The sequence below is a fragment of the Scleropages formosus genome, chromosome 10 (genome assembly GCF_900964775.1).
Source record: "Scleropages formosus chromosome 10, fSclFor1.1, whole genome shotgun sequence".
NCBI classification, from domain to species: domain Eukaryota; kingdom Metazoa; phylum Chordata; class Actinopteri; order Osteoglossiformes; family Osteoglossidae; genus Scleropages; species Scleropages formosus.
Genome location: NC_041815.1, coordinates 15,793,145 through 15,819,764, shown reverse-complemented (window position 1 = coordinate 15,819,764; position 26,620 = coordinate 15,793,145). Strand labels below are relative to the sequence as shown.

The 26,620-nt window shown below is 45.1% G+C and overlaps 1 protein-coding gene across 1 annotated transcript; it reads left to right on the top strand.

Annotated features, from left to right (window-relative positions):
- Positions 1-1,972: 1,972 nt before the first annotated feature.
- LOC108928651 (alpha-2-macroglobulin-like) lies at positions 1,973-26,024 on the top strand. The gene is made up of 36 exons (XM_029255632.1): positions 1,973-2,133; positions 11,552-11,732; positions 12,331-12,487; positions 12,889-12,941; positions 13,608-13,628; positions 13,855-14,020; positions 14,125-14,209; positions 14,340-14,445; positions 14,675-14,789; positions 14,918-15,027; positions 15,154-15,318; positions 15,425-15,661; positions 15,933-15,996; positions 16,094-16,239; positions 16,419-16,568; positions 17,961-18,092; positions 18,245-18,338; positions 18,603-18,732; positions 19,238-19,463; positions 19,549-19,675; positions 19,917-20,038; positions 20,352-20,403; positions 20,781-20,864; positions 21,064-21,240; positions 21,892-21,967; positions 22,113-22,269; positions 22,429-22,497; positions 22,637-22,799; positions 22,900-23,084; positions 23,860-24,075; positions 24,197-24,321; positions 24,411-24,501; positions 24,629-24,697; positions 25,381-25,486; positions 25,694-25,735; positions 25,927-26,024. Exons 1-36 carry the CDS (start codon positions 2,072-2,074, stop codon positions 25,947-25,949), a joined length of 4,284 nt encoding a protein of 1,427 aa, XP_029111465.1. The 5' UTR covers positions 1,973-2,071; the 3' UTR covers positions 25,950-26,024.
- Positions 26,025-26,620: the final 596 nt, after the last annotated feature.

Genomic DNA, 26,620 nt, shown 5'->3' with positions numbered 1-26,620 from the left:
CCTGGCTGGGGTGTACCGGTTGATCAAGTCCTGTAAATAGCCGGGAGCAGTTCCATTGATGCATTTGTACACGGTAACCAGGGTTTTGAATTTGATTCGGGCAGCTATAGGAAGCCAGTGCAGAGAGATGAGTAGAGGAGGTACATGGGAGTGCTTTGGCAAATCAAACACAACCCATGCAGCAGCATTCTATAGAAGCTGCAGAGGTCTGATGGCAGTAGCAGGAAGGCCACACAGAAGAGAGTTGCAGTAGTCCAGACGGGAAGTCACCAAGGCCTGGACAAGTAGTTGGGTGGAGTCAGTAGTGAGGTAGGGACGGATCCTACGAATATTATGCAGGATGTATCTGCAGGACCGGGTTGTGGCTTCGATATGTTGAGAGAATGACAGACTCGCATCAATCGTTACTCCCAGACTCTTAGCAAAGGAGCTAGGCGAAATGAAGGAGTGTCTTACGACAGAACAATACAGTGCAGCATAATTTCGGGTATGTTTTCAATATAAACTGTAACAGTAAATGCGCCGTTCTGGGAATGGGCAGATGATTTATTAATGAGTAGAACAGGATGGTCAAATTTGTCTAATGCGTTGTCATTTGACCCCCGCGATGCATGGGCGATGGTAGATCATCAACTCTCAGTCCATGAGCAAAGAGCAGGGCTTCTCACTCGTGTGTGTGTGTGTGTGTGAGCAAGCCAGCTGTAGAAAGAGGGCCATGACAAACCCGCTTCACTTTAGCCCTACACGTGGTGGCATTGCGAAATAATTACAACGAAACATACAGTAACTTGATCACAGGTTTTCAGTCTGATTGTGAGATTGTTGCACTCACCCAACACAGGAAACCCAAACGAAAAGCAGGGGTAGTCCTAGATAATGTTGCTTGAACATTAACAGTTCGAAACACACTTCCATCGGAGTACCATTATTACAGGTACTTACTGTTAAATCCACCATCTGTTAAACAACAACGTCCACACAAGGTTCACCGGATGGGAAACAAAACCACGTCTCTTTAATATTCGCTCTGCCGCACGCAAGCGCATGCTTATGCGCCAACGCATCAGCGCTGCGTAATGTTTATAACATACACAACACTTACCATGAACAAATGAAGTAATAATACATACTGGATAAAATGTTACATCATTGTCAAGTTAATTGCACAGAACACTGTAAGTTGCACTGCACACTCACAGCTCCTCACCATCATCTGCAATATTCATTGGTACATCTGTCCATAAAGTATCTCCATATGAGTCATTTACTAGTTGGGCTTTTTTTTTCTGAAAGGGCCACATACTTGTGTTTGAAGTTTTTTGCTTGAATATTGACACCATGAAGGAGCAACAGTTGTGTGTGAAGGTCGAAAACTGAACAAAACTTCCACCAGACTCTTCTATTGGCTTCACTGTGAAAACTTGTACAATCCCCCGTGCCATGCCGTGCAGTGCAACAGTATGTGGGCATCTATTAATTTATCCTCCATGTGGATGGATCAGTCATATAGACTCTGATTGTGACCATTTACGTTGTAAAGACCAGTGAAGCCCAGGCATCATGATGGTAACTGCGATGTTAATATGCATGGTGTTGACACCGGTAGACAACATGTCTAAAGCTGAAAAAAGTGGTCGAAGCCAAGGACTGATAAAAGCGGGTCAACGATCTCAATGTTGTTCGTTAAGGACGCGGGGGCAGTTCCTGTCATTACTGGGGCAGAAGCGGCCCCACCGACAGGGGGCAGCATGGCAGCCAAGCAGCGCAAACAAACGGACATGGACTGAAGCGGAGAATGTCTCCTATTGACAGCTTGTGTGGCCTTTTGGGACGATTGCAGCGTGTCAACTTTGCCCCCAGCGGCAGCAGCACGTCCATCGACCAAATGAGTTAATCTTTCCTGAAGAGTAGAAATGTCGACACGAGGCGAGGGGGCCGGTTCGGCCCACAGTCCCGCCCCGCGGGCACAGTGAGCTTTATAGCGTGGTGTGGGAGACCTCAGGGATTCGAGGAGTGGTCCACCCTGAGCTCTGCGTTCGAGGCTCCTGGGAGACATCCGCCCTCTTGCACAATGTGGACTGGGCTGTTGGGAGCCGTCCTACTCCTCTCCATCCACCGAGCAGCTGCAGCACCGTAAGTAGGAGCGCGTGCACCCGTGTATGACGGAGCAGTGCTCTGTGCAGCGAACACCTTGAAATGGCTTCCCTGGCTATCCCTGTATTTTATTTACTCAGCTAACGTGTTTTTAGGGTGACCGCAATGTGCTTTACATATATATATATTTATTGGCATAGTTAACACATTTTAGGGTGATGTACTTTACATTTAGATATATTTTTCAGATATATTTTTATTTTCATAGTTAACACATTTTTAGGGTGACCCAAATCATCTGGGTCTTAATTTGTATGGGACAAGTGTAAGGACATTGAGAAGGCTGTAAGAACAAAACAATGCATGCGATCACATGGCTGCTCTGACCCACTTTACTTTTAGGTCACTGTGAATTTCTCAGTGTCTTTGACTCTCCGGTTCATTTGAGCCCAGAGACGTGATTAATCCTCCTCTGTAACACACAATAATGCAGAACCGCATGTGTTCATATTGCATATTTCTAAGGTAAACCTTAAAGGCTCTACAGGACACCAAAACTTCTTTAAAATAAATTTAGCTTGGACACTGAATTACTTTGTTATTTTTGTATGCAAAAAAATGTACTTTTTAACCAAGTGTGTCCTGTAGGTGAAGGAAAAAATCTATAAATACATACAAGAAATGGAAATAAAAGCACTGAACAATGAAAGTTTTAAGGGAAGCATTAATAAGGCAAAATATTAACTTACAAAAAATATGTGTGTAAGTATTGGCCGTGTCATCAGGAAATGGTATTTAGATTCAGCATTTCCCACCTTTGTGTAGTTTGGCTGTACTGCCACTTCTCTGCATCATAACCAGTCAAGAAGACATGTATCACAAAGATGTCATTGTCACTTCTTATCCTCGAGGTTTATTCTTGCCCTTGCCAGTTTCTTCTGAAACTTCACTACTCTAAAGGACATACCTCTCAAGTATCCTGTGGTAAATTCATCTTCACTAGGATTTTGTTACTCCCGCAGTTCCCAACTATAAAGACATCTAAATGTTTTTTCCATGCCCCATAGACAACGAGGTCACTCATCCCATGTACATATGTCTCATCAAAAAACTTACAACAAGAAAGATCCACAAAAAAATGACACTTCAGTGGATTTATGCCTGATACAGATATGTTTTATAGAGTGGCTGAAAAAAAACTGCTTACAAAACACTAAAAATTACATCTATTCCACAAATACTGTGAGCTTCATGCAGCAATATTGGAAAAATGTTTCAGATTTCCTAAATGTTTCCTAAAACCTATATCATATCACTGACATGAATACTTTTTCTATATTTTCAGAATAGGTCTTCTCAATTCACTGAATACAATGTATAGTGTTGACCAGTACTCACGTGCAGCAAGGTACTGGCATTAGTGTAACTCAAGACTGCCTTGAGTTTCAGGGAATGTATGTATTTGTTAAACGCAGAAGCACACATTTAACGTGTAAAGATCCTCCTCCATTTCTTACCAGTGAAGAGAATATCATAATTAGAAAAATGACACGAGTTAACAATAGTAAGAATGACACATTTTAAATCCCAGAGTTGTTTATTTTTTGATAAAATAAGTCAGCTCATGAAATGCTGTGTTTCCAAACTTAGCTCTAGATAGAAAAATAAATGTTGAAACTGTTAGAATGCCAATTGTGGACCCAATTGTGGGACGTCATCAGAAATCTAGGAGCTCCTTAACGTGGTATGCCGGGGTCCCATCCACCTGTACCGGTGGGGTGGCTCCAATGTCTTTGGGGCCTGGAGGTGAAACACTTCATATGGTTTGAGCAGGGACACATGGAATGACGGATGGACCTGGAGAGACGAGGGCAGACGCAAGCGGTATGTGACGGGAGTTATCTGGCGGAGAATCCGATAAGGACCTATAAAGTGGGGGCTGAGCTTACGAGACGGGAGGCGTACTTTCAGGTTCCTGGTAGATAGCCAGACCCACTGCCTGGGGTGAAAGGAGACCTGATGCCGATGGCAGTCTGCTTGATGTTTGTGAAGTTGTGCACTGCGACGTAGCCGGACTGTGACTGTCTTCCAGGTCTCCTCGCTATTCCGGTACCATTCGTCGACTACCGGGATCTCGGTACGCTCTGGATGCTAGGTATTGCTAGGCTGGTACCCTAGAACACACTGGAAGGGCGTGATCTCAGTAGAGGAATGAGGTAGGGAGTTATGTGCGTACTCCGCTCAAGGCAGATATCGGGCCCACTGGTGCTGCTTTTGACTGCAGTAACACCTGAGGTACTGTCCAAGGTCTTGATGTAGCCTCCCGACCTGGCTGTTCGCCTGTGGATGATACCCTGATGTAAGACTTACGGCAACTCCTAGTTTCCACCAGAAGGCCTTCCAGAACTGTGAGGTGAACTGTGCACCTCGGTCAGAGATGATGTCCTCCGGAAGGCCATACAGACGAAACATGTGGCGGAATAAGGCTTCTACGGTTTCTAATGCTGACGGGAGCTGCGGCAGGGGTATCAGGCGACCGGCCTTAGAAAACCTGTCGAGGACAGTGAATATAACGGTATTACCTTGTGACAGGGAAAGGTCCATCAGGAAATCGATCAACACATGTGACCAGGGACGCGCTGGGATGGGCAGTGGTTCCAAGAGGCCGGCGGGCTTCTGATTATGGGTCCGGGCTTGGGCACACGTCTCACAGGCCTCAGCATACTTCTGTACATCCTCCTTCATAGACGGCCACCAATAGCGGCCGTGAAGGAGAGACAGTGTTCGTTGAGCGCCGGGATGTCCTGCTGCTGGGAAGTCGTGTGCCCATTGAAAGAGGAAAGGTCGGAGCCTGACTGGGACATATTCCTTACCCTCGGCTTGATCCGATGGTCCGGGATCCTCCTCACAGGCTTCCTGAAGCTCCTGGTGGACATGCCATTGAACCGGGGCCATTACTCATTGTTTTGGCAAGATCGGGGAGGGTTCTGCCGGGTCTGGATCTCTGCTGTGCATCCTCAACAGAGCATCTGCTTTACCGTTTTTCAACCCTGGTCGGTAGGTCGCTGTGAACCAAAACCGGGTAAAAAACAATGCCCAGCGCACCTGCCAGGAGTTCAGGCGCCGCGCTTTCTGCAAGTACTCTAGGTTTCTATGATCTGTCAACACGAGCAATGGGTGCGCTGGCCCATCAAGCCAGCGTTGCCATTCCTCCAAGGCTAGTTTAATTGCCAGGAGCTCTCTGTTACCGATATCATGGTTCTGTTCCGCCGGTGTCAGCTTTCTGGAGAGGTAAGCACAGGAGTAAAGGAGGGTTACCCTGCCTCTGGGAGAGGACAGCTCCAACCCGAATCTCCAAGGCATCCACCTCCACCACAAATGGGAGTGAAGGGTCAGGGTGTCACAAAATCAGGGCCATCGTGAACCTCTCTTTCAGGGTTTGGAAAGCTCTCTGCACATCTGCAGTTCACTCCAGTCTCCTTTTCTCTCCCTGTAAGAGTGCTGTGAGTGGGCGACCACCGAGCTGAATCCCCAATGAGGTGTCAATGGAAGTTTGCGAACCCCAGGAACCTCTGCAGGGACTTGACAGAGTGGGTTGAAACATTCAAGAACTGCTTGCACCCTCTGTGGATCCATTGCCACCCCCTCCCTACTCAGTATAAAACCAAGGAAGGTGACCTGCTGCTGATGAAACAAACACTTCTCCTCTTTCACATATAGGTGGTTAGACCTGTCTGACCAGATTAGATACAATACAATACAAGCTTTATTGTCACATCATCATCAACATAACATGTAGAGAAGAGTGAAAAATCTTGAGTGCAGCTCCAGAAAGTGCAGTATTAAGAGTATGTCATAAGTTACGTTAAAACCCAGTGTATATACCAATTGTGTTCGCAGATTATACAACAGAAGAATAAATAAATATATAAAAATAAATAAATAGAGAAATAAAAACAAACTATCTATATGTATGTACAGAGAATACGGGGAAATAAAACAGCGGATTTGAATTTTAGTCTCAGTCCTGCGTATTTAACAGTCTAATGGCCTGAGGAAAGAAACTGTCCCTCAGCTGACTTGTGCGGGCCCGGATGCTCCGGTACCGTCTACCTGAGGGGAGTAGGTGGACCAGTCCGTGACTAGGGTGGCTGGGGTCGTTAATGATCCTTTGTACCTTCCTCACACACCGCCTGTTGTAGATATCCTGGAGGGAGGGAAGCTCAACCCCCACAAAGTATCTGGCTGTCCTCACCACCCTCTGGAGAGACCTGCGATTGAGGCCAGTGCTGTTACCATACCAGGAGGTGATACAGCCAGTAATGATGCTCTCCACTGCGCAGGTGTAGAAGGTTTTGAGGATGTTCTGGTTCATCCTCAACTTCCTCAGCCGTCTAAGGAAGAAGAGGCGCTGATGGGCCTTCTTCACTACTGCATCAGTGTGACTGGGCCATGTGAGATTCTCGGTGATATGGACACCGAGAAACTTAAAGCTGGTGACCCGCTCCACCGGTGTCCCGCTGATGGTGATGGGGGTGTGTTCCCTCTCCTGCCTCCTGAAGTCCACGATGATCTCCTTGGTCTTGATGGTGTTGAGTAAGAGGTGGTTCTCCTGACACCAATGTGTCAGAGTGTGCACCTCCTCCCTGTAGGCCGCCTCATCACTGTGAGTGATCAGGCCTACAACTGTCGTGTCATCGGCAAACTTCACGATGGCATTGGTGCTGTGCGTAGCTACACAGTCATGAGTGTAGAGGGAGTACAGGAGAGGGCTCAGAACGCAGCCCTGCGGGGCGCCGGTGTCGAGGGTCAGTGGAGAGGAGATTTTACAGCCTATTCTGACCACCTGACGCCTGCCAGTTAAAAAGTCCACTATCCAGTTGCACAGGGAGTCGTTCAGACCCAAAGCCCAGAGCTTCACACTGAGCTTGGAGGGAACAATGGTGTTAAAAGCTGAACTGTAATCTACGAACAGCATTCTCACGTAAGTGTTCTTTTTCTCCAAGTGGGAAAGAACAGTGTGGAGAGTGAAGGCAATGGCATCGTCAGTGGAACGGTTGTTCCTGTAGGAAAACTGGAGAAGCTCTAATGAGGCAGGCAGCACAGAGCAGATATAGTCTCTAATCAATCTCTCCAGGCACTTACTGACTATGGAGGTCAGAGCAACAGGGCGCCAGTCATTTAAACATGTAATTTTTGATTGTTTTTGGACTGGCACAATGGTTGATGTTTTAAAACACAGTGGGGGACGACTGAGTGGGAGAGGGAGAGGTTAAAAATGTCCGTAAACACACCCGCTAACTGGACTGCACATGCTCTGAGAACTTGGCCCGGAATGCCGTCTGGACCCGCAGCTTTACGAGTCTTCACCCGACGGAAGGATCGGGCTACATACGCTACAGAGACAGAAAGTTGACTAACCTCTGCAGCCGCGGGAGCTCTCTCTGTGCTGGTGGTGTTGCCCGCCTCAAAATGAGCATACAAAGCGTTCAGCTCGTCAGGCAGAGAGGCAGCAGTGTCCGGAGCAGGGTGGTTATTTTCCTTTTTAAAATCCGTGATGTTGTTGAGCCCCTGCCACAGACTTCTGGCGTTGTTGGAGTTGAAATATCCCTCTACTTTGACTCTGTACTTGTGTTCGGCGGATCTGATGGTTGAGCGGAGGGCGTAGCTGGCTCGTTTGTACTCCTGCACACTTCCAGAACTGAACGCTGAGGTTTGCGCTCTTAAAGCAGCCCGTACCTCGCTATTGAACCACGGTTTCTGGTTCGGGTAATCCCGAATTGTTTTGGTCGGGACCACGTCGTCTATGCACTTCCGGATGAAACACGTCACAGCGTCTGTGTAGGCGTCGACGTCACCGTCAGAAGCGGACCTGAACATCTCCCAGTCGACGTGATCGAAACAGTCCTGTAACACATAGTCTGATTGGTCCGACCAGCAGCGGATCATCCTGAGGGTGGGCGCTTCTCGCTTCAGCTTCTGCCTGTAGGCAGGGAGGAGCAGCACAGAGCAGTGGTCCGATTTGCCGAAGGGTGGGCGGGGCAGGGACTTGTAACCCTTCGGGAAGAGGGAGTAGCAGCGGTCCAAGACCCGGTCCTCCCGTGTGTTGCAGGTTACATGCTGGTGGAGTTTGGGCGCTATTGTTCTGAGGTCAGCCTTATTAAAGTCCCCAGTAACAATAATCGCGGCCTCAGTGTGCGCGGTTTCCTGCTCGCTGATCCTCCCACACAGCTCCTAGAGCGCCTGCTCCGTGTCGGCCTGGGGGGGATGTAGACAGCTGTGATGATGACCGCCGTAAACTCCCTCGGTAACCAGTATGGCCGACACAGGAGCATGAGGTATTCCAGGTCAGGGGAGCAGAAGGACTTGATGAGATGTATGTTCCTCTGGTCACACCACGAGTTGTTCACCATGAAACACACACCGCCCCCTCTGCTCTTCCCCGAGAGCTCTCTCGTCCGGTCTGCGCGGTGCGCCGAGAAGCCCGCGGGCTCGATGGCCGAGTCCGGAACCTCTCCGGACAGCCAGGTCTCCGTGAGACAGATCACACAGCAGTCCCTCGTCTCTCGCTGGTAACTAATTCGCGCCCCCAGTTCGCCGAGCTTGTTCTCCAGAGACTGTACGTTGGCTAGCAGAATGGTGGGTAATGAAGGACGGAAGGCCCGCTGTCTCAGTTGTACGAGGACGCCGGCTCTCTTCCCCCTTCTCCGGCTGTGTTTCCGTCGGCGCCGCCGGGTCTCCCAGACAGAGGGCTCTGCTCCATTGTTTGTAAACAGAGCGTCGGCGTTTAGGAAATTAAAGTCTAGTTTACGGTGAGCAACCGAATGGCTTATTCTTATAAGTGTATCTCTGTCATACGTTATTAAACTAACTACTTCTACTACTAAAAGCAATAAATAAATAGCTAAAATAGTTAAGATGAACAGAAAACTGTATTGCTGTACTGGAGCATGCATCACGGCAGCCATCTTCGGCGCCATTTCGGTTCATTTGCAATCAGATCAGTATATCATCAAGATACACAATGACTCCCTGGTTCACAAGATCTCCCAACACATGGCTTACATAAGCCTGGAACACGGAAGGTGCGTTCGCCAGCCCGAATGGCATAACGAGGTACTCATAATGACCCAGTGAGGTGCTGAACGCACTTTTCCACTCATCACCTTCCCTGATACGGATTAGATTGTACATGCTGCGCAGGTCTACCTTGGTGAACACCCTGGCTCCGTGGACCTGCTCTAGCAATGCGGTGATAAGTGGTAAGGGGTGTGGGTATTTTACTGTAACCACGTTGAGCCCCCGATAATCGATATAAGGGCGTAGCCCTCTGTCCTTCTTCGCAACGAAAAAGAACCCGGCGGATGCAGGAGGTGGATGGCCGAATGAATCCTGAAGCTAGGGCCTCCTTGACATAATCTTGGAGCGCCCGTTGTTCGGGTAGGGACAGGGGATATACATGGTCCCTTGGCGAGGATGCGCCTGGCAGTAAATCGATAGCACAGTCCCACAGCCTATGTGGTGGCAGGACGGTCGCCTTACTCTTGCTAAAGACCTCTACCAGGTCCTGATATTCCCTGGGGACTACAAAACAGTCGGACGTGTCTGGGCTTTAAACAGAAGTGGCCCAGCAGGGCAAGGCTAGGCACGTGGTGTCACATTGTGGCCCCCAAGCTACCAGTTCCCCCTTACTCCATGAAAAGACAGAGTCATGCTTTGTCAATCATGTGAAGCCCAAAATTACAAGCATTTCTGGTGACTTGATCAGGTAAAACGCGAGGTCCTCTGTGTGACAAACGCCAACTCGGACCTGTAATGGTACGGTCTGTCTCTCCACTCTATCCATGCTCAGCGGCTGTCCATCCAGGGCCTTGATCCGGTAAACAACTTCGGACTCGCATATCGGGATGCCGTGGAGCTGCACAAAGTTAATATCCATGAAACAACTCGCGGCCCCTGAATCAACCAGCGCTCAGATCTGTATGTATGAGGACCCCCAGCTCGCCTCTAGTGGTACTGTTAGTTGGGCATCAAGGTGACGGATGGCACTCACCTCGGCTCCCTGACGGGGTTGGCTGGGGGGCTTCACAGGGCAGTTAGCTCGGAAATGTCCTGCTCCTCCACAATACAGGCACAGCTGGCTCTGGATCCGCTGCGTATGCCCCTCTAAGAGGTGCCCCCAGCCCAGCTGCATAGGTTTCAGGGCTTCCGATGGCATCACCGTCTCCATCGTGGGCAGCCCTGGACGGGGCAGATCTTCCTGAGCGAGGTTGTCTACAAGGATGGCATTTTCAATAAAACGGTCCAGGTTCCAATTCTCCTGATGGAACGCTAGCTCTGCCTGAATCCGGGGGTTCAGACCGCGGCGAAATGAGACTAGGAGGGCCGTCTGATTCCAGCCGCTCTTCTCAGCAAGCGTCTGGAACTCCAGGGAGTAGGCAGTTACGGTCCGATTCCCCTGCTGAATTACCATTAAGCGGTCGCTGGCTGCACGCATCGCAAATGGGTGGTCGAACACCACCCGAAATCGCTCTAGGAAGCGCTCAAAAGTGGTATTCTCTTTCTTCTCCCACACCGCCGTAGCCCAGTCTAACGCGGGCCCCGTCAGCAGGGAAATTACGTAAGTAATCCGACATGTCGGTTTAGTAAACCTGCGGCTGGCTCGCAAACACTAGCTCTCACTGAAGAATAAAACCCCGGCATCTTTCGGACGCCCCATCATACCTCTCAGGCGTGGCCCATTGGGGGTCAGTCGTTGGTAGGACCAGGACGAGTGCTGATGACACAGGAGTAGCGATGGCAGCACTTGCAGGTGCTTCCATGCCGGCTGGCGGGAATGCCGCGATGGCTTCCAGTTCCAGGATCATGGCCCTCAGATTCTCGAGCGCTTCCAGTATTTGCCGCAGGATCTGCTCATGTGATCCGAGCAGCGCACTCTGCGCAGACACCACCTTTTGTAGGTGCTCAAAATCCGCTGGGTCCATGATTAAGCCGGATTCTTCTGTCAAGCACAAGACAGGTGAGTTGTGGACCCAATTGCGGGTTGGCCTTTATTCTCGCAAATAAGGTTCAAGTGACAAGGCAAGATCAGGGTCAGGAACAAGCGTGGGTCTTTCCAGGGGCGAACGTGACAAGACAGGTAAATCAAACTCAAAGGTCAAAAGGAACAGGCAATGGTGAGAACTGGGAACAGTAGAACAGGCAAGACACAACGGGCAAGGCACTGATGCTGAAACCGCAAGACCACTAGGGCGACTGCAAGAATCTGCACCCGGGCATGGATGAGGAGCCTCTTGTATCCCCGGTCTTCTTGACTGGATGGAGGTGTTGCCGCTGTGCTCATTCCCAGGGCGTGCCATAGAGATTATTTTAAATTTGGCCTTGATATGTTAAGTTTCATTGAATTGAGCTCACCAACTTGATAGTTACTATAACTTTTTGTTGCTCTTGTTTCCAGGGGCTTCCTGGTAACATTTCCTGCAGTGATCCCAGCTGACTCCCAGGCAAAAGTATGCGCTAGTCTTCTTTACCCCAATGAGACCTTGCACATGAGTATCTTCCTGAAGCTGGGGGACCACGCCACCCTGCTGCTGGAGAAGAAGACAAATGAAGCCTTCTACCAATGTTTTCACTTCCAGGTGGGACCCATGAAGCATCTTTTCAGTGTTCAGTAACAGTTTCCCAATATAACTCCCATTCACCAAAGATAAAGGACACATATATTGGACTTTACTGGCACTATAAAAAACAAAATATATTAAAGGATATTTTTAAGGATACATCGTATTTAAGCTATACATTGTACATAAATATTGTATATTTTCAGGATACATTATATATGAACTGTAAATGACAAAAAGTTTGGGCATTTTTCATCATACATTATATACAAACTGAAAATGACAAAGAAGTATGGGGTATTTTTCAGGATATATTACATATATATTTTTCAGGATACATTATATATCAACTGTAAATGACAAAAGTATTAGAGAATTTTACAGGATCTTATTTATGAAGAAACAATTCTCAAAATTATGACATTAAGAACACGTCTCCTAACAACCGTATAGAAACGAGACACCGAAAAAACAAAGTTACAGGAAAAAGAAGGAAATAATACAATGAGGGTATAACGTCTTTCTGAAGGCAGAACTTAATTGAATTTAATATTGGTGACAGAGGAGGGATTGTTGTGTGATGTGGAGTCAAATGGCTGTGCTTCCCCCCAAACAGGCCCCTGCGGTGGAAAAAGAGTCCATACAGAGCATTAGGGTGGAGGTACGCGGGGAGTCATTTCAGATGATGAAGGACAGCTCAGTCATGTTCAAGCCCTACTCTGAAATAACCTTCATCCAGACTGACAAACCAGTCTACAAACCAGGACAGACAGGTGTTCTCCCAATTCCCTGCCACTTTCTTTGTTTAACTGAACAGAACGCGGTGCAGTCTTAGTTAAAATGTTGGATTAGATCATTAAATTTGTGTCCAGTCTTTGCTGGCGATGGTGACGTGTAAGAAAAAGAAGTGTCACGCTTTGGAAATGTTTTTAAATTGGAAATGTTTTTAAAAGAAATCATTGTAGAGGGCAGATAATATTAATTTAGTTTCTTGTCAGTAAGACTGGGTAACATGCTTTATTTGTGATTCCTCATAGTAATAACCTTTGTTTCTGTCAGTAGGACCGTAAACTATGTGGTTGACTGCTAGTTGCAACAAATTCACATATTCACATTGACAAATCTACCATATTTTGGATTCCTGACTTTCTCTGTCTGGGCTGTTTGTCTTTAGTGCATTTCCGAATTGTCACTCTGGATACACAGTTTGCCCCTGTCATTCAGCTGGTAAGGCCTTGAGTTTTCATACTGAGTTTATGTGTTTTCATTTCACGTACTCAGAGTAAGTATTGCTTAATTAATTCTCATTTTTATGGGATGTTGCGGTCATGTAGGACTGCACTGAATTTAACTTGAAGTTCTAGGTTGAAAGTACAGTAGTGAATGAATTGACATTATAGGCAAATGGATATTCTTGAAAGGACCGAAAGAACAGGTTGAAAAGGTGTGTTTTATTTTATTGACAAATAAATCCCCTGAATATCAAAAGCAGGCACATTTCAAGTGGGAGAATGTATTTCATCAGCATTTAGAGAAGGATCCAGGCTGTGCACTTCAGTCCATGCATTTGATCATTATTTGGTCAGTCCGCACAAACAGCGAGTTCAAGGCTACAAGAAAACTCTTGTATAAAATACCGAGGGAAAAGGGCTTTGCTGAAAACAAGCCCAATTCAAATGTGTTGGGGCAAATGTGAAGGTCTTCAAACATTTACCTTTGCAATGACTATTGCCACAGATGTTTACGCACAAAGTGGTGTGTTTCTTCATCACATGAATTTAAAGTAAGAGTGCTGCGTCCAACATAAAACTGCACAGTACATGCACTGCTAACTGTATGATTTTCAAGAGTGGAGATCATTAAGTTAATCTTTTCATGCTTTTTCTTTCACAGTACAGCACTGTGGAACTAAGGGTAAGGTTGGAATGTAGTTTCTCTTCACTTATCATTGATCTTTTTACATGGTGCAGCTATGACTGAATATGATAGTGTTCTATATATTTATCTGTTCACTTTTACATTAGCTGTATGCTTCACATAGTGAAATACACAAAGGCTGTTTGTTTCCCATTTGTGGATTTCTTGTCCCGTTGATGTATAAATGTGTGAGAACAGCCTCTTCTCCTGTCTTCTCGTACAGGATGTTCACCAAAACCGGATAGGCCAGTGGACTAACGTATCCACCAATGGAAGGATTCTGCAGCTTTCTCATCCCCTGAGCTCAGAAGCACCATTGGGCACCTACACTCTGTCTGCCGCTGTTGGTGAAACAAGGACACAGCACAGCTTCAAGGTCAAGGAATATGGTAAGCCTGTGAGATGTTTTCCACTTGTTAATATTAATTCCAGTTTTTACATACGTTCTATTAGATTCACAGCTTTGATTTGATTTTTCTTTTTTCTTCTTTAGTTTTACCAAGGTTTGAGGTGAAAGTGAACGCACCATCTGAGGTCAATGTTGCGGAGTCCGAACTTAAAATTGAAGTGTGTGGAAAGTAGGTTTGCCTTCACATACACAAACCCATACACAGGGTTTTCTGATGTTGAATAGCTACATTTCCTATTGAGGATTAAACATTTCAATGGCATATGTACAGTAAGTGCATCCTGAAAACTGTTCTGCAGATACACATATGGGCAAGCGGTGCCAGGCAAGGCAGAGCTGGAGCTGTGTCGGAACAAACCACGGGTTTCAATCAATGAAAGACCTTGTCACACTCAATCTGTTCAAGTAAGGAGGACGTTAATCTGTAACTCAGGGGTCATTTGGCTCCTCATTAACTCCGAAGTTGCATCACGTCTTTGAATTTGACATTTGATTTCAATGCCTTCCAGAAGATTTCATATGTTGCGAACGCCTTCTTGAATAACCTGTACACTCTTGAGTTCTCCATTTAGGGGAACTGCCAGTTTAGTTGGTCTCTGTTGCATTAATGCTTGTTATCTGCCCCCACCACCAGCTGGATAAAACTGGCTGTGGATCTCATGCCTTCAACATGTCCTATTTCCACAACCTCGGCAGCAATTTCCAAGGCACACTTGCCTTTAATGCCAAAGTAGAGGAACAAGGAACTGGTAAGCTGCACACTACTCTTCTAATTATGTTCAGCCGAAGTGATGAACATTTCCAAATATAACAGAGACTAGCTGAAACCCACGTATCTTGCCTAGAAGCAAAGTGTGTGCTGGTTATGTTTTAACAGGTGTTATTCTGCAAGAAAGTGCCAAAGTACATATTAATTATACGATTGGGAGAGTCAAATTTGTCGAAACACCTTCGTTTTATGACCCTGGATCTAACATTGAGGGAAAAGTAAGTGGTATGAATTGATATTTTGTGTAGTCTTTTCCAACTTTGGTTGAAAATGAAGTAGCAATGTATGGCATATGTAAACACTGTGGTGCCAGTTGCAAAAGCTTTTTTATTGCTCTCTCCCAGATCCAGGTGGTTGATTTTAAGGATTTGCCAGTGGTGGACATGCCAGTCTACCTGTATAGGGGCTCCTGGAGCTCTGACGTGATGCTGAATCTCACAACCGACCAGCATGGCATGGCCTCATTCTCTCTCAACATGACAGACCATAATGATCACCTGAATCTAAGGGTGAGAACTCAGTTCTCCCTCACAGTTTGTCAGCTTCGTGACCTCACCCACTGACCTGAAGACTCTTGTCATCTGCAACTTATATAAACCTTCCTTCCTTCTACAGGCAAGCTGCTATGGACCCAATATTTTGCGACCCAGCTTTCAGAACAAGTATTATGAGGATGCGAGACAGGCCATTTCACCGCTACAGCCTGTAACTGTTCAGAGACCCTCAGTCAGCTCTGTGGTCCTGCAGAACGTAGAGCAACCTTTGGCATGTGGGAAGGTGGCACATTTTACTGGGAAGTATGTTGTGGTTGGAGAAAAGGCTCAGGACAGTCCCCTGTATTTTTTCTACCTGGTGAGCTCTGAATCACAACGTGCTTTAACCAAAATACTGCCTGAGGGGAAACTGCTGTTGTACCCTTGAGCAGGCTATGTGGGGCTTATTTAGTCTGCTCATGTTCAGTTTGGAAAGTAGGTCAAACTAAAAGTTATACAAGTATGTGGGATAGAAAAGCCATAAGTGAAAGTTCAGCGTTTACTGACGTTGAATAAAATGCTCTGGTGATGATTTATAGGCTGGTTGTTTGTTGTAACGAGAAATGAAAAAATCGTGTCTCTCTTTCCAGGTCATGTCTAGAGGTTCCATTGTTCATCATGGTAGTTTTTCAGTTGCTTGGCACGAAGGCCCCTGTGAGTTCTGAAGGGAGAAATTTGGTTTCTGGGTGTGATGGTGTCCATTTGGAAGGTGTCAGCCTTGCGACTAAGAAAGCCCTTGTCTGTCTGGTAGTGCTGCAGGGTGAAGTATCCTTTGAGCTGATGGTGGACCCGGAGATGAGCCCAGTGTTGCAGGTGCTGGTGTACTCAGTTTTACCCAGTGGAAATGTAATTGCTGGGAACAAGGATTTCGAGACTGAGAAGTGCTTCAAACACAAGGTGCACAAGGGCATTTTTTTCATTTTCATTTGTTTTGAATTTTTTTTGTTGATCTTAAAAGATGTCGTAGTTATATAATTTTTTTGTCTTTGTTGCTGGAAAGATGTCTCTGTTCTGTGTCTTAGGGCTGAGAAGAGTGTGTGCGTGTTTGTGTATGTGGATGTGTGCTCCTCTTTTAGGTGTCCCTGGAATTCTCGCCCCCGCGGGCTGTACCTGCAGAGCAGGGCACACTGAAAGTCACTGCACAGCCAGGTGCTCTGTGTGGGCTGAGCTCCGTGGACCAGAGTGTGTTGCTGTTGGAACCAAACAAACAACTTGATGCTGACAAGGTGAGAAATTCACTGTTAGCCCCTTGCGTAAATCTGTAAATCCACTCTGCACACCATAGCTGAGGACAGTGTTGCACACTGTAGCCTGAAAAACACAGACCCCCTTAATTTCAGTCATTAGTTTCATGAAGATGTTTGTGGGGGTTCTCTGTAGCTGGTGGTGGTGGTATCTGTGCTTTCTGTTTGATGGCTGACAGGTCAGGTCTTTTGTTCCTTGAAGTAAATTCTCATAAACAGAACTTTTCATTTTAATCAGTTTAATGCAAAAAAACATGATGTGTTCCTGAGCCACAAAAGGGTCACCCATTTTTTCCATGAAACATGTAAAATTCTTTCCTGTCTTATCTTTTAAACACAGAGATAATATTACAAAGCAAATGCTGAATGTCAGAATTGCTATGGACACCTTCAAGTCAAGGCTCAAGACACACATGGTCCAAGTTGCAACATGTTCTTTTGGTTATCCCCTCTCCCTCTCATAATTGGCTTTGCTGTTATTTTCTCTTTTTAATTTTTGCTCTTTTAATTCTGTTTTTATATAGCACAGTGTGTGCCTCACAGCTCCTGGTTGTAATTTCAAACACGGTTCACCCTGATGTTAAAAAGTCGAAGTGCTTTCAGAAGCTAGTTTTAAATGTTATATGTAAAATAAAGGTGGGGGCCGCGGGGGCGCAGTGGCGCAGTGGGTTGGGCTGGGTCCTGCTCTCCGGTAGGTCTGGGGTTCGAGTCCCGCTTGGGGTGCCTTGCGACAGACTGGCGTCCTGTCCTGGGTGTGTTCCCTCCCCCTCCGGCCTTCCGCCCTGTGTTGCCAGGTTAGGCTCTGGCTCCCCACGACCCCGAATGGGGCAAGCGGTTCAGAAAGTGTGTGTGTAAAATAAAGGCTGTTATTATTAGAACTCTACCGAACGTGGCAAGTCTCATAATCACTGTATATAGCAGGGCCTGTCTTTACAGTCGACATGCCGAGTGTGGGGAAGGGATGCTGCTCACCATTTTTGGTGCAGTGTCACACAGGCGTGTATTTTGATTTGAAATATCAGCTCTTGTAAGGCATTTCTCATGACAGCTGACAGCTCCTTCTGCAAATTTTACAGTACAATTTGCTTTTGCTGTTAAGGCAATATTCTCATAAAAGAAACCATGTAGTTTGTGTATTTAACCAAATGAAAATTTAATTGTACAGCTGAATGTTTATTTTTGTCTTTACAGTTCAGGTTACTGTAAGAAAGATGCCATCTGGGCTTTCAGCTAGAAAAATGTACATCTTTGTCCATACTTATCATGGTCCATGCTGTCCTGTGTCAATTTCTGTGATATTTACTATTGAGATTGAACAGTTTTCATTGTCTTTTTGTAACAGATACAAATTTTATCCCTATAATTCCTTGCCAGATATTCAGTTTGTTACCAGTCCAAAAAACAACACATGTGCCATACAGCCTGGAGGACCGTGACATCTGTCTGCATGTGAGGTCTAAACGTTATGTAATTTCAAGTGAAAAAGATGCTCTTTATGTTTTTATGGTAAGTGTTCCTTAAAAAATATGATTGTATTTATTTTATGAATTTTATTAAATATGATTTTGTGATTTGTTTTATTAATTGTTTCATGTTTTGTAATGCATTTCTTGGGAGTTTTAGTTTTTGCAATTTAAGAAATGCCTTTTTTTTTCCAGGGCTTGGGACTAAAGATTGCCACTAATTTTTTCATAGCAATGCCTCGTTGCCTGCTTTTCAGGGGACAGACATATTATTACGATCGATATTCTGGTGAGGAGAATGGTTGTTTTGGATCTGTAATGTAGTAACATGTCAGTTAAAATCAAGAAAATCTTTAGGTTGTTGAGAATTCTAGTACCTTAGGTATATGGAAGCAGAAGACTAAACGTGTAAAATTTTAATTGGAAAAAAATTGAAATTGGTAGTTTGGTTATTAGATGCTGAAGAAAATCTTGTTTCATTGTAGCCACCAATGTTTTAAATGAGAGGGAACAACACACTTGGGTTATTACATGACTGTTGTTTTTTTGCAAGGTATGCCATTCAGCAATCCAGTTGGAGGCTTCTCCAGGACAGCGTTATTCCCACAGATGTCGTTTCCTCCCACTGAGACCGTGCGTACATTCTTCCCTGAAACGTGGATCTGGGATCTTGTGGAAGTGGGGTATGTGGCATGTGTCCTGAGTTCCAGCAGATCTGCCTTTAGTCACAAGATGCTTCTAATGGACTTTTTTAAGGTCATGACATGGACAATGGAATGCATCAGGTCAAGCAGTAGTGTACAGGACTTCATCAGAGTGGTACATGTGACCAATATGGCAAACTCTTCTATTCAGTCTGGCTGCCTATTACAATAGCACTGAAACCCGTCCGTCCATCTTGGTACACTATATGGAGGCAAGTAGTACCAGTGGACTGGACCTGAAAAGAATTAATTGCATGAAGCTGCATAAATGACTAAAGCTGGAGACATATCCATGCAGACAAAGAAAATAAAAAGCCATAAAAAAAAACATGAACTGTATGGTAAGGACAATGCTCTTGTCACGAAAGCACTACTTGTTGACTTGAGCTAGTGAGGTTTTGGAGATGTTGAATTATTTTGGGATATGTGACCACATGATCCACCCAGTGTGATGAATGTACGCTTGCCCTCAAACATCTTGCAGGGAGTCTGGGTCCACGGAGGTCCCTATCACCGTTCCAGATACCATCACTACATGGGAAGCAGAGGCCTTCTGCTTATCCCCAGTTGGTCTGGGCCTTGCCCCCTCTACGCAGCTTACAGTGTTCCAGCCTTTTTTCTTAGAACTCACTCTGCCCTACTCCATCATTCGCGGGGAGCGCTTTGAGCTGAAGGCAACTGTCTTCAACTATCTGCCCAAGTGCATCATGGTATGTGCTCGTGCGAGCCTCGTCGAAGGATGGCCCAGGTGTTTGTATGCGCCTTTGCTGTTCTTGAGTCTCTGTGCCCTGTCAGGTGTTGATGACCGCAGCACCGTCCTCCGACTACAAACTGGAACCTCACCCTGGCTCTCAGTATTCCTCTTGCCTATGTGCCAGTGAGACAAAGACATTCCAATGGGGTTTGGTTGCCTCGGCACTTGGTAAGTCTGCGCTCAGTCAGACTGCATTCTGTGGCCTGCTGAACTCCCTGTCTGATCACAGTGCACTTTCATTTTTTTTTTTGAGCAATTTGCTGCACACACCCTGCTGCCCTTAACAGTTTTGCCTGCAGCCCAAACTGCAATCCAAGAGGGTACTTTGAGTGTCTGAGTCTTGGGCGTGAACACGATGGCCCCACAGTTCACGTGCACCTCATGAAATGGTTTTGTTCCTTGTGCTCAGGAGCCGTGAACGTGACGGTGAGCGCAGAGGCAGTGCCGTCACAGACCGAATGTGACAACGAGGTTGTAAGTGTACCGGAGAAGGGTCGCATTGACAGGGTTACACGCGCCTTGCTGGTTAAGGTGAGAAGTTGTCGTGCATTTTAGCATTTACTCATTTACTCCTCTTGCTGATGCTTATTTGAATAAGGGAAAAGGCACAGAACCATATGCCAGAATATCCATTTTTAATTTTTTATACAATAGCCAATTTCTTCACAGGTAAGACCAAAGTCCAGCAAACAATGTTATGGGTAATATAAAGCAGTGTTAATATAAAGCAATTCCTCTTGTAGAAAGAAAAGTAGCAGGTTATAGGATAGATAAAACAAATTTGCACACTATTTTCCCAATTTGGTCAGCCAACAAACAGTGGCATGATTCTTTGCAACTGCAGGCTGAGGGAATGGAGAAGACTGACAGTCACAGCTGGTTGTTGTGTCCTAAAGGTGGGTGGTGTGTCTCTGTGAGTGAGAGAAACAGATTTTTCTCAAGAGTTTAAAAGACTATATATTAACATTTATCCATTTAATGAAGTGAAAACTAGAATCATTCAGGTGTGTCTTAGGTACAACAGAAGGTTTAGTAATTTATAGATTTCTGGTATATTGGAATGTTTTGTCACAAGTCCATTTTATTTTACTACTACACTATATGATGACCTGCAAATTTTTTGTAAAGGAGAGAGTTTTTTGTAAATGAGTACATGCCTAGCTCAAAATGATTTGACTTTTCAGCGGATTTGAGAATGTCGGCCATTTGTGCGGCTCATCCTGCTGGAAGAGTTGGATTTGCTGGTTTCCTTCATTCTACACTGTGTCTACAGGAGAGGAAATCAAGGAAGAGGTGAAGCTGGAGCTCCCAGAGAACGTGGTGGAAGGATCAGCCCGTGGTTCGGTTTCCGTTATTGGTAAAATACAACAAACAAAGGCCGTACGATCAGATGCACTGTACAGAATGCTCACCCGAGAACACCAGCAAGTTGGACACTCTGATGGCTAGCCATGGACATCACATACTGACAGCTCCAATCTATTAGTTTTTTTTTTATGTCACCTAGTGTATAACAGACATGGACCCACTCCAGATTTCTCCTTCTTTCAATACAGGAGACATATTGGGTCGGGCCCTTCAGAACTTAGAGGGACTGTTGGCCATGCCTTATGGCTGTGGGGAGCAGAACATGGCTCTCCTGGCCCCCAATATCTACATTCTGCACTACCTGGAAGCCACAGGCCAGCTCACTTCAGCCATCAGTGAGAAGGCCACACCATTCCTCAAGAGTGGTAAGAGTCCTTGGTCCTGTTGGATACCCTCCTTCCCAAATACAGGGTTGGCATCTCAGTGGAGTGAAGTAATAATTGACCCCGCGCTGCAATATGTTGCACGTTTTTTTTTTGAAGATTACACAAATGAGAGCTCTGGGTTCAAAGGTCAACAGATGTATAGTAAACTTGTTTAGAAGTGGTCACTTCCCAGGTTTGCACTTCACTTCCTTTTTGCTTTCCATTTGTACAACTTCCAGTGGTCTTTCAATTAATTAGGACATACTTATTAACTTGGAGGAGATTCCAGGTCTCCGTGTTGCGCTTAAGCGGATGCAGTTGGTAGCACGGTGGTTAGCGTTGCTCCCTTTGAACCTAAAGGTCTCAGGTTCAAGCTTCACCTTCAGCAGATGGGATGCTGGTCTGCTGCAAAGCACCCCAAGCAGGACTTAAACCCCAAACCCACCCCATGGCAGGCCCCTGCCAAACCTGCTGCGCTGCTGCTGCTGCTGCTGCTGCACCCCCCTGAACCTGTAACTCTTTTGTACAAATCCAAATGGGGACCAGCTGTCAGCTACAGTAGGCCTGCTGTGATGGATGTAATGAGCGATTGAGTGTGCTTTTGCACACAGGAATGTGCTGTTTGTCATTCTCAAAAATTCCTATGGCCAGGTTACCAGAGACAGCTGAACTACAAGCATCCAGATGGCGCCTTCAGCACCTTTGGTACGGGAAGTGGGAACACCTGGTGAGCACTTTGATACCGTGCATCTCATATACGTTCTAGAGAAGGGTCTGTGGTTTCCATTAATATGCATGATTGCAGCTTTGAGATTTTAGTCTGACATTTTTCAGTTATTCACGAAGCATAATTCTTGATTATCCATCCGCAGGTTGACTGCTTTTGTTGCCAAGTCTTTTGTCAAGGCACAGACATTTGTTTTTATTGACCCCACGATTGTTGAGCAAGCACAGACATGGCTTTTAAAAAATCAGAAGCCAGACGGCTGCTTTAACACTGTGGGGAAACTCTTCAACAACAGAATGAAGGTCAGAGTGGCAATAAGTAAAGTAATAACTTATTTAACAGAAAAGCATCTGCGCGCCCTGTATATGCTTTGAATTCAAGAATGTCTTAACTGGAACTATATAAATCACTATGCAGCAATGTGCAAAATAGGATTTTCACACAAGTTACGGTTTCAATAGGGAGGGGTAGCAGATGATGTGACCCTGACGGCCTATATCACCGCAGCTTTTCTGGAGAGCAAGACATCAGTAAGTGCACTCGGTGGGATCTTTGGGCAGCAGTGTGGGCCGTGAAGACTAGTCACCACTCAGCTTTACCGAGGAGACTTTTCCACAAAGACAGTTGTTTGAATCGTTGTCTGCTAAATTTTTCTTCTGACACATGAAGCACTCCGCACTGAACAACAGCTTAGCCTGCCTGAGGTCAGACACCAGCTACTTGACCAACACCTACACCTCAGCCCTGCTGGCCTACACCTTTAGCCTTGCTGGAGACCATGAGAAACGGGACGAACTGTTGGAACACCTGCACCGCCTGGCCTTGGAACAGGGTATGCCGTGTGTGCAGGCGCATGGGAAAGAGTCTCATGCTATGAGTATTTTCCTCATTTTGTGTGTGTCTATGTATGTGTGTTTTTGCACCACCTTCAGGAGGCCTCCTGCATTGGTCCCAGTCAACAACAGAGATGACCTTGTCTGTGGAGATAAGTTCGTATGTGCTGCTGGCAGTCCTCAACAAATCTCCACTGACCGCTGAAGACATGGGTTATGCTGTCAGAATTGTCCGTTGGATGGCTGGGCAGCAGAATTCATACGGAGGATTCTCTTCTACGCAGGTACTCGGTCCCCATGTGCATTTCCTGGTCTTCTTTTCTACATGATCAGAATGGCTGAAAAAATAAGTTGTGGAATGACCTAGTCAAAGTTTTAATGTAAATCTGAATGGGACGTTGTGGCAAGGCCCCAAAAGAGCTGCTAATTCTTGAAAACCACTAAATATTGGTGAAACAAAGCAAGTCTCCTTGGATGAATGAGCCAGAATTCCCCTGAATAATGTGAGACCCAGGTCACCAGCTATATTAATTAGTTGCACTCATCACAGTTAAAGTAATTAATTAATCAAACTTTATTTGTACAGGTAGAATAACCACTTCCTGATATTGTAGGGAAAATTTGCTTTTCACAAAGGGTTTACATTTACTCATTTGGCAGACATTTTTCTCCCAATCAGCTTTCAATGAACGTTATGTAGTGTTATCAGCCCACACCTTATTTACCAGGGTAACTTACACTGCTAGATGTACTACTCACAATGGGCCGCTCATCCATGTACCGGTCAAATACACATAAGGATCGAGCCCACATCTTCTTGCACTACCCAGGCCCTGTGAGACAGCAGCACTACTCGCCGTGCTACCACGCCAGGTCATTTACTGGTGCGTTGTTGTAATTAAACATTATTTATTACACTGTTTTTCTTGGCTTCATATTGTCCAGTATTAGGAGTAGTTGACGAGCTAACTGAATTCACAATAAATATTTTTTCATGAAGTTGGTTTAAGTCTAAACACAAACTTTTAAGTGGATATTGAATCGTGTGTGTTTGCACAGGACACGGTGGTAGCCCTGCAGGCGCTGGCGCTCTTCTCCACGTTGGCGCACACTTCCGAGGGCTCCAGCACAGTTACGGTGCAGTCCACTAGTGGAGAGCAGCACCGCTTCCTCGTTGACCAAGGCAACAGACTGCTTTACCAGGAGAGGGCTCTGAAGGACGTCACAGGGCAGTACAGCATTGCAGTACAGGGCACTAGCTGTGCATCTGTGCAGGTCCGTGTTTTGCACCCCATTTTAATTTGCTTCTGTTTTTGGGCCAGACTTTTCCATTAAGTCTCATTTACACGACACGACTGACTTATTTCTTTGCCATACTTGCAACGTTTGCTTTCAGACAACCCTCCGGTACAATATCCCCACGCCGGCTGTTAATTCCACCTTCAGTGTTGCTATCAATGTGAGCAGCGAGTGCAAGGGTGTCCCCCGTGGAGAAAAAGTGATTCTCAAATTTAGTGTGGAGTGAGTATAGCCCCCACAGGGTGTGCAAAGGTGTCACAACTCAGTGAGGCAAAAGTCACACCAGCCAATTTTGTGTTCCTTCACTCCAGATACAATGGGTTGCTAGAAAGCACCAACATGGTGTTAGTGGACATAAAGGTGCTGTCAGGATTTGTCCCGGATCCACTGTCATTGACTCAGGTGAGTTAACAAAGCAATAACACTTGGAATTTTGCTTACGAACAAGTCAGTATTTGGTCTTTGAGTGACATGTTCAGTTAGTATTTAGTCCATGTGTTTTAACCTGAAAAATGTGTTTGACCAACAGCTAAAACGCTCTGAGCTGGTGGAGAGGGTCGATTCTAAGGGTGATCACATTGAAATGTATCTGAAAGAGGTGAGTTCAGATTAGTCGTATTCATTCATTTTAACATTTTTTTTACTGTTTAGCATACACTCAGCCCTCATATAATGGGATCCTGTACATCCATAAAATCACAATTGCTTATAAAAATATATGCCCCTTTTATAGCACATTAACTGTATTATCCAGAACAATGTCATGGTTGTGCAATCATTTTATTTCCACACAAGTTTTTTATCCACTACCTACTATGTCTTTCATACTGCAAAGCACATAGACACTGTGCTTCTTCCACAGTAAAACCAGCTACTGTATATATTTAATTCATATGAAAATGAGACTCAACCAATCACAATTATCAATGAAGATAAATTTAATATCATCTAATATCAAATAATACAGCAGATTTGGATATTTACTGTTTTTATTTTCATTTCATTTAGCTGCTTCTTTGCTCCAAAGTGACTTCCAGTATAAATCTTCTTACAATTACTTACCCATTCATAGAGCAGTTTTTAACAAAGCAATTCATTCATTACCTTGACAAAGGGGTACTACAGCAGGAGCAGCAATGAAAACATTTTCTTAGTAATGCTACACAATGCCTTAAAACACAGTATTTAAAAACATACTGGGATAAAGACATGTATCCAGGTGTGTCATATTTTTAACTTTTCAGGAAGACGTGACTTGACAGCTACATTTTGTTTTCACAGTTGACAAGAAATATACCAAAGTTCTATAAACTCCAACTGCAACAGGAGCTCAAAGTAAAGAACCTAAAAGCTGCAGTGATCAAGATGTATGACTACTACCAGCCCAGTAAGAATACTGTCTTTATACCTTCAATCAGCAAGCACTGGACATTGTCCAATAATTTTTTTGAACAATGCACAAGAATAGCATGTCATATCACTTCATGTCATCCAAAATTGTGAATATGCAACACATTGATTCTGATTATTGCACATTGCTCCAGCTCCTTTTGTGTGCATGTATTTTATTCAGTGTCTGTTTAATCTTTTTCAGGTGACTACGTTTTGACTGAGTATTCCTCCCCATGTGCTGACCGTATGTTATCCCTGTGAAGTTATAGTTGACAAAAGGGTTAAATTATGTGTCTTAGAAGAAGGGGGCGGGGGAGGGATGTTCACTTCATGAGAATCATTTTAATGTTTAGTGTTACAACTCCGATGGCAAAAACTTTTCACATGACCACAGAGCTCAACGCTGAAACTTATCCACTGTCTTTTTTTCTGCAGATGTTGGAAATGAAGAACAATAACGAAGTATATATATAGTAAAATCCGCCCCAAACTTTCACTTTCATAACTGCAATAAACTTCAGTTTTTGGCAAAAGTTTCTTTGTTATCATATTCTCTTTCCACAATCAAGAAATCGGGATGCTGGAGATGCCAGTTGAGTATTAGTCCTTTAGTATTTTAGTATAACCTGATGTTATTCATGTTTTTTGAAGTTTAGCCTTTAAAGACAAATCCAAAATAAATTTTTTACTTCAATGAAGTAATTTAGTTAGTGGAAAGCATACAGAAGGTGAGCATAGAAATCAAGCAGCTTTCCCTGCATTTCTGGAAATGATGAATACTAAGGTCTGTTTCAGGACAGTAGTGTCTGACTTATAGCTACATTTACATTTATTTAGCAGACACTTTTCTCTAAATTGACTTCTAGTGAAGTCTACGTAGTGTCATCAGCCCACACACATTATTCACCAAGGTGACTTGCACTGCTAGATACACTACTTACAATGGGTCACTCATCCATATATCAGTAGAACACATTCTCTCTGTGTCACTCGCACACTATGGTAAACCTGAACAGTGTGTCTTTGGACTGTGGCAGGAAAACTGCACAGACACGGGGAGAACATGCAAACTCCGCACACACTGAACATGGATCAAACCCACATGCTCTTGCACCACTCAGGCACTGTG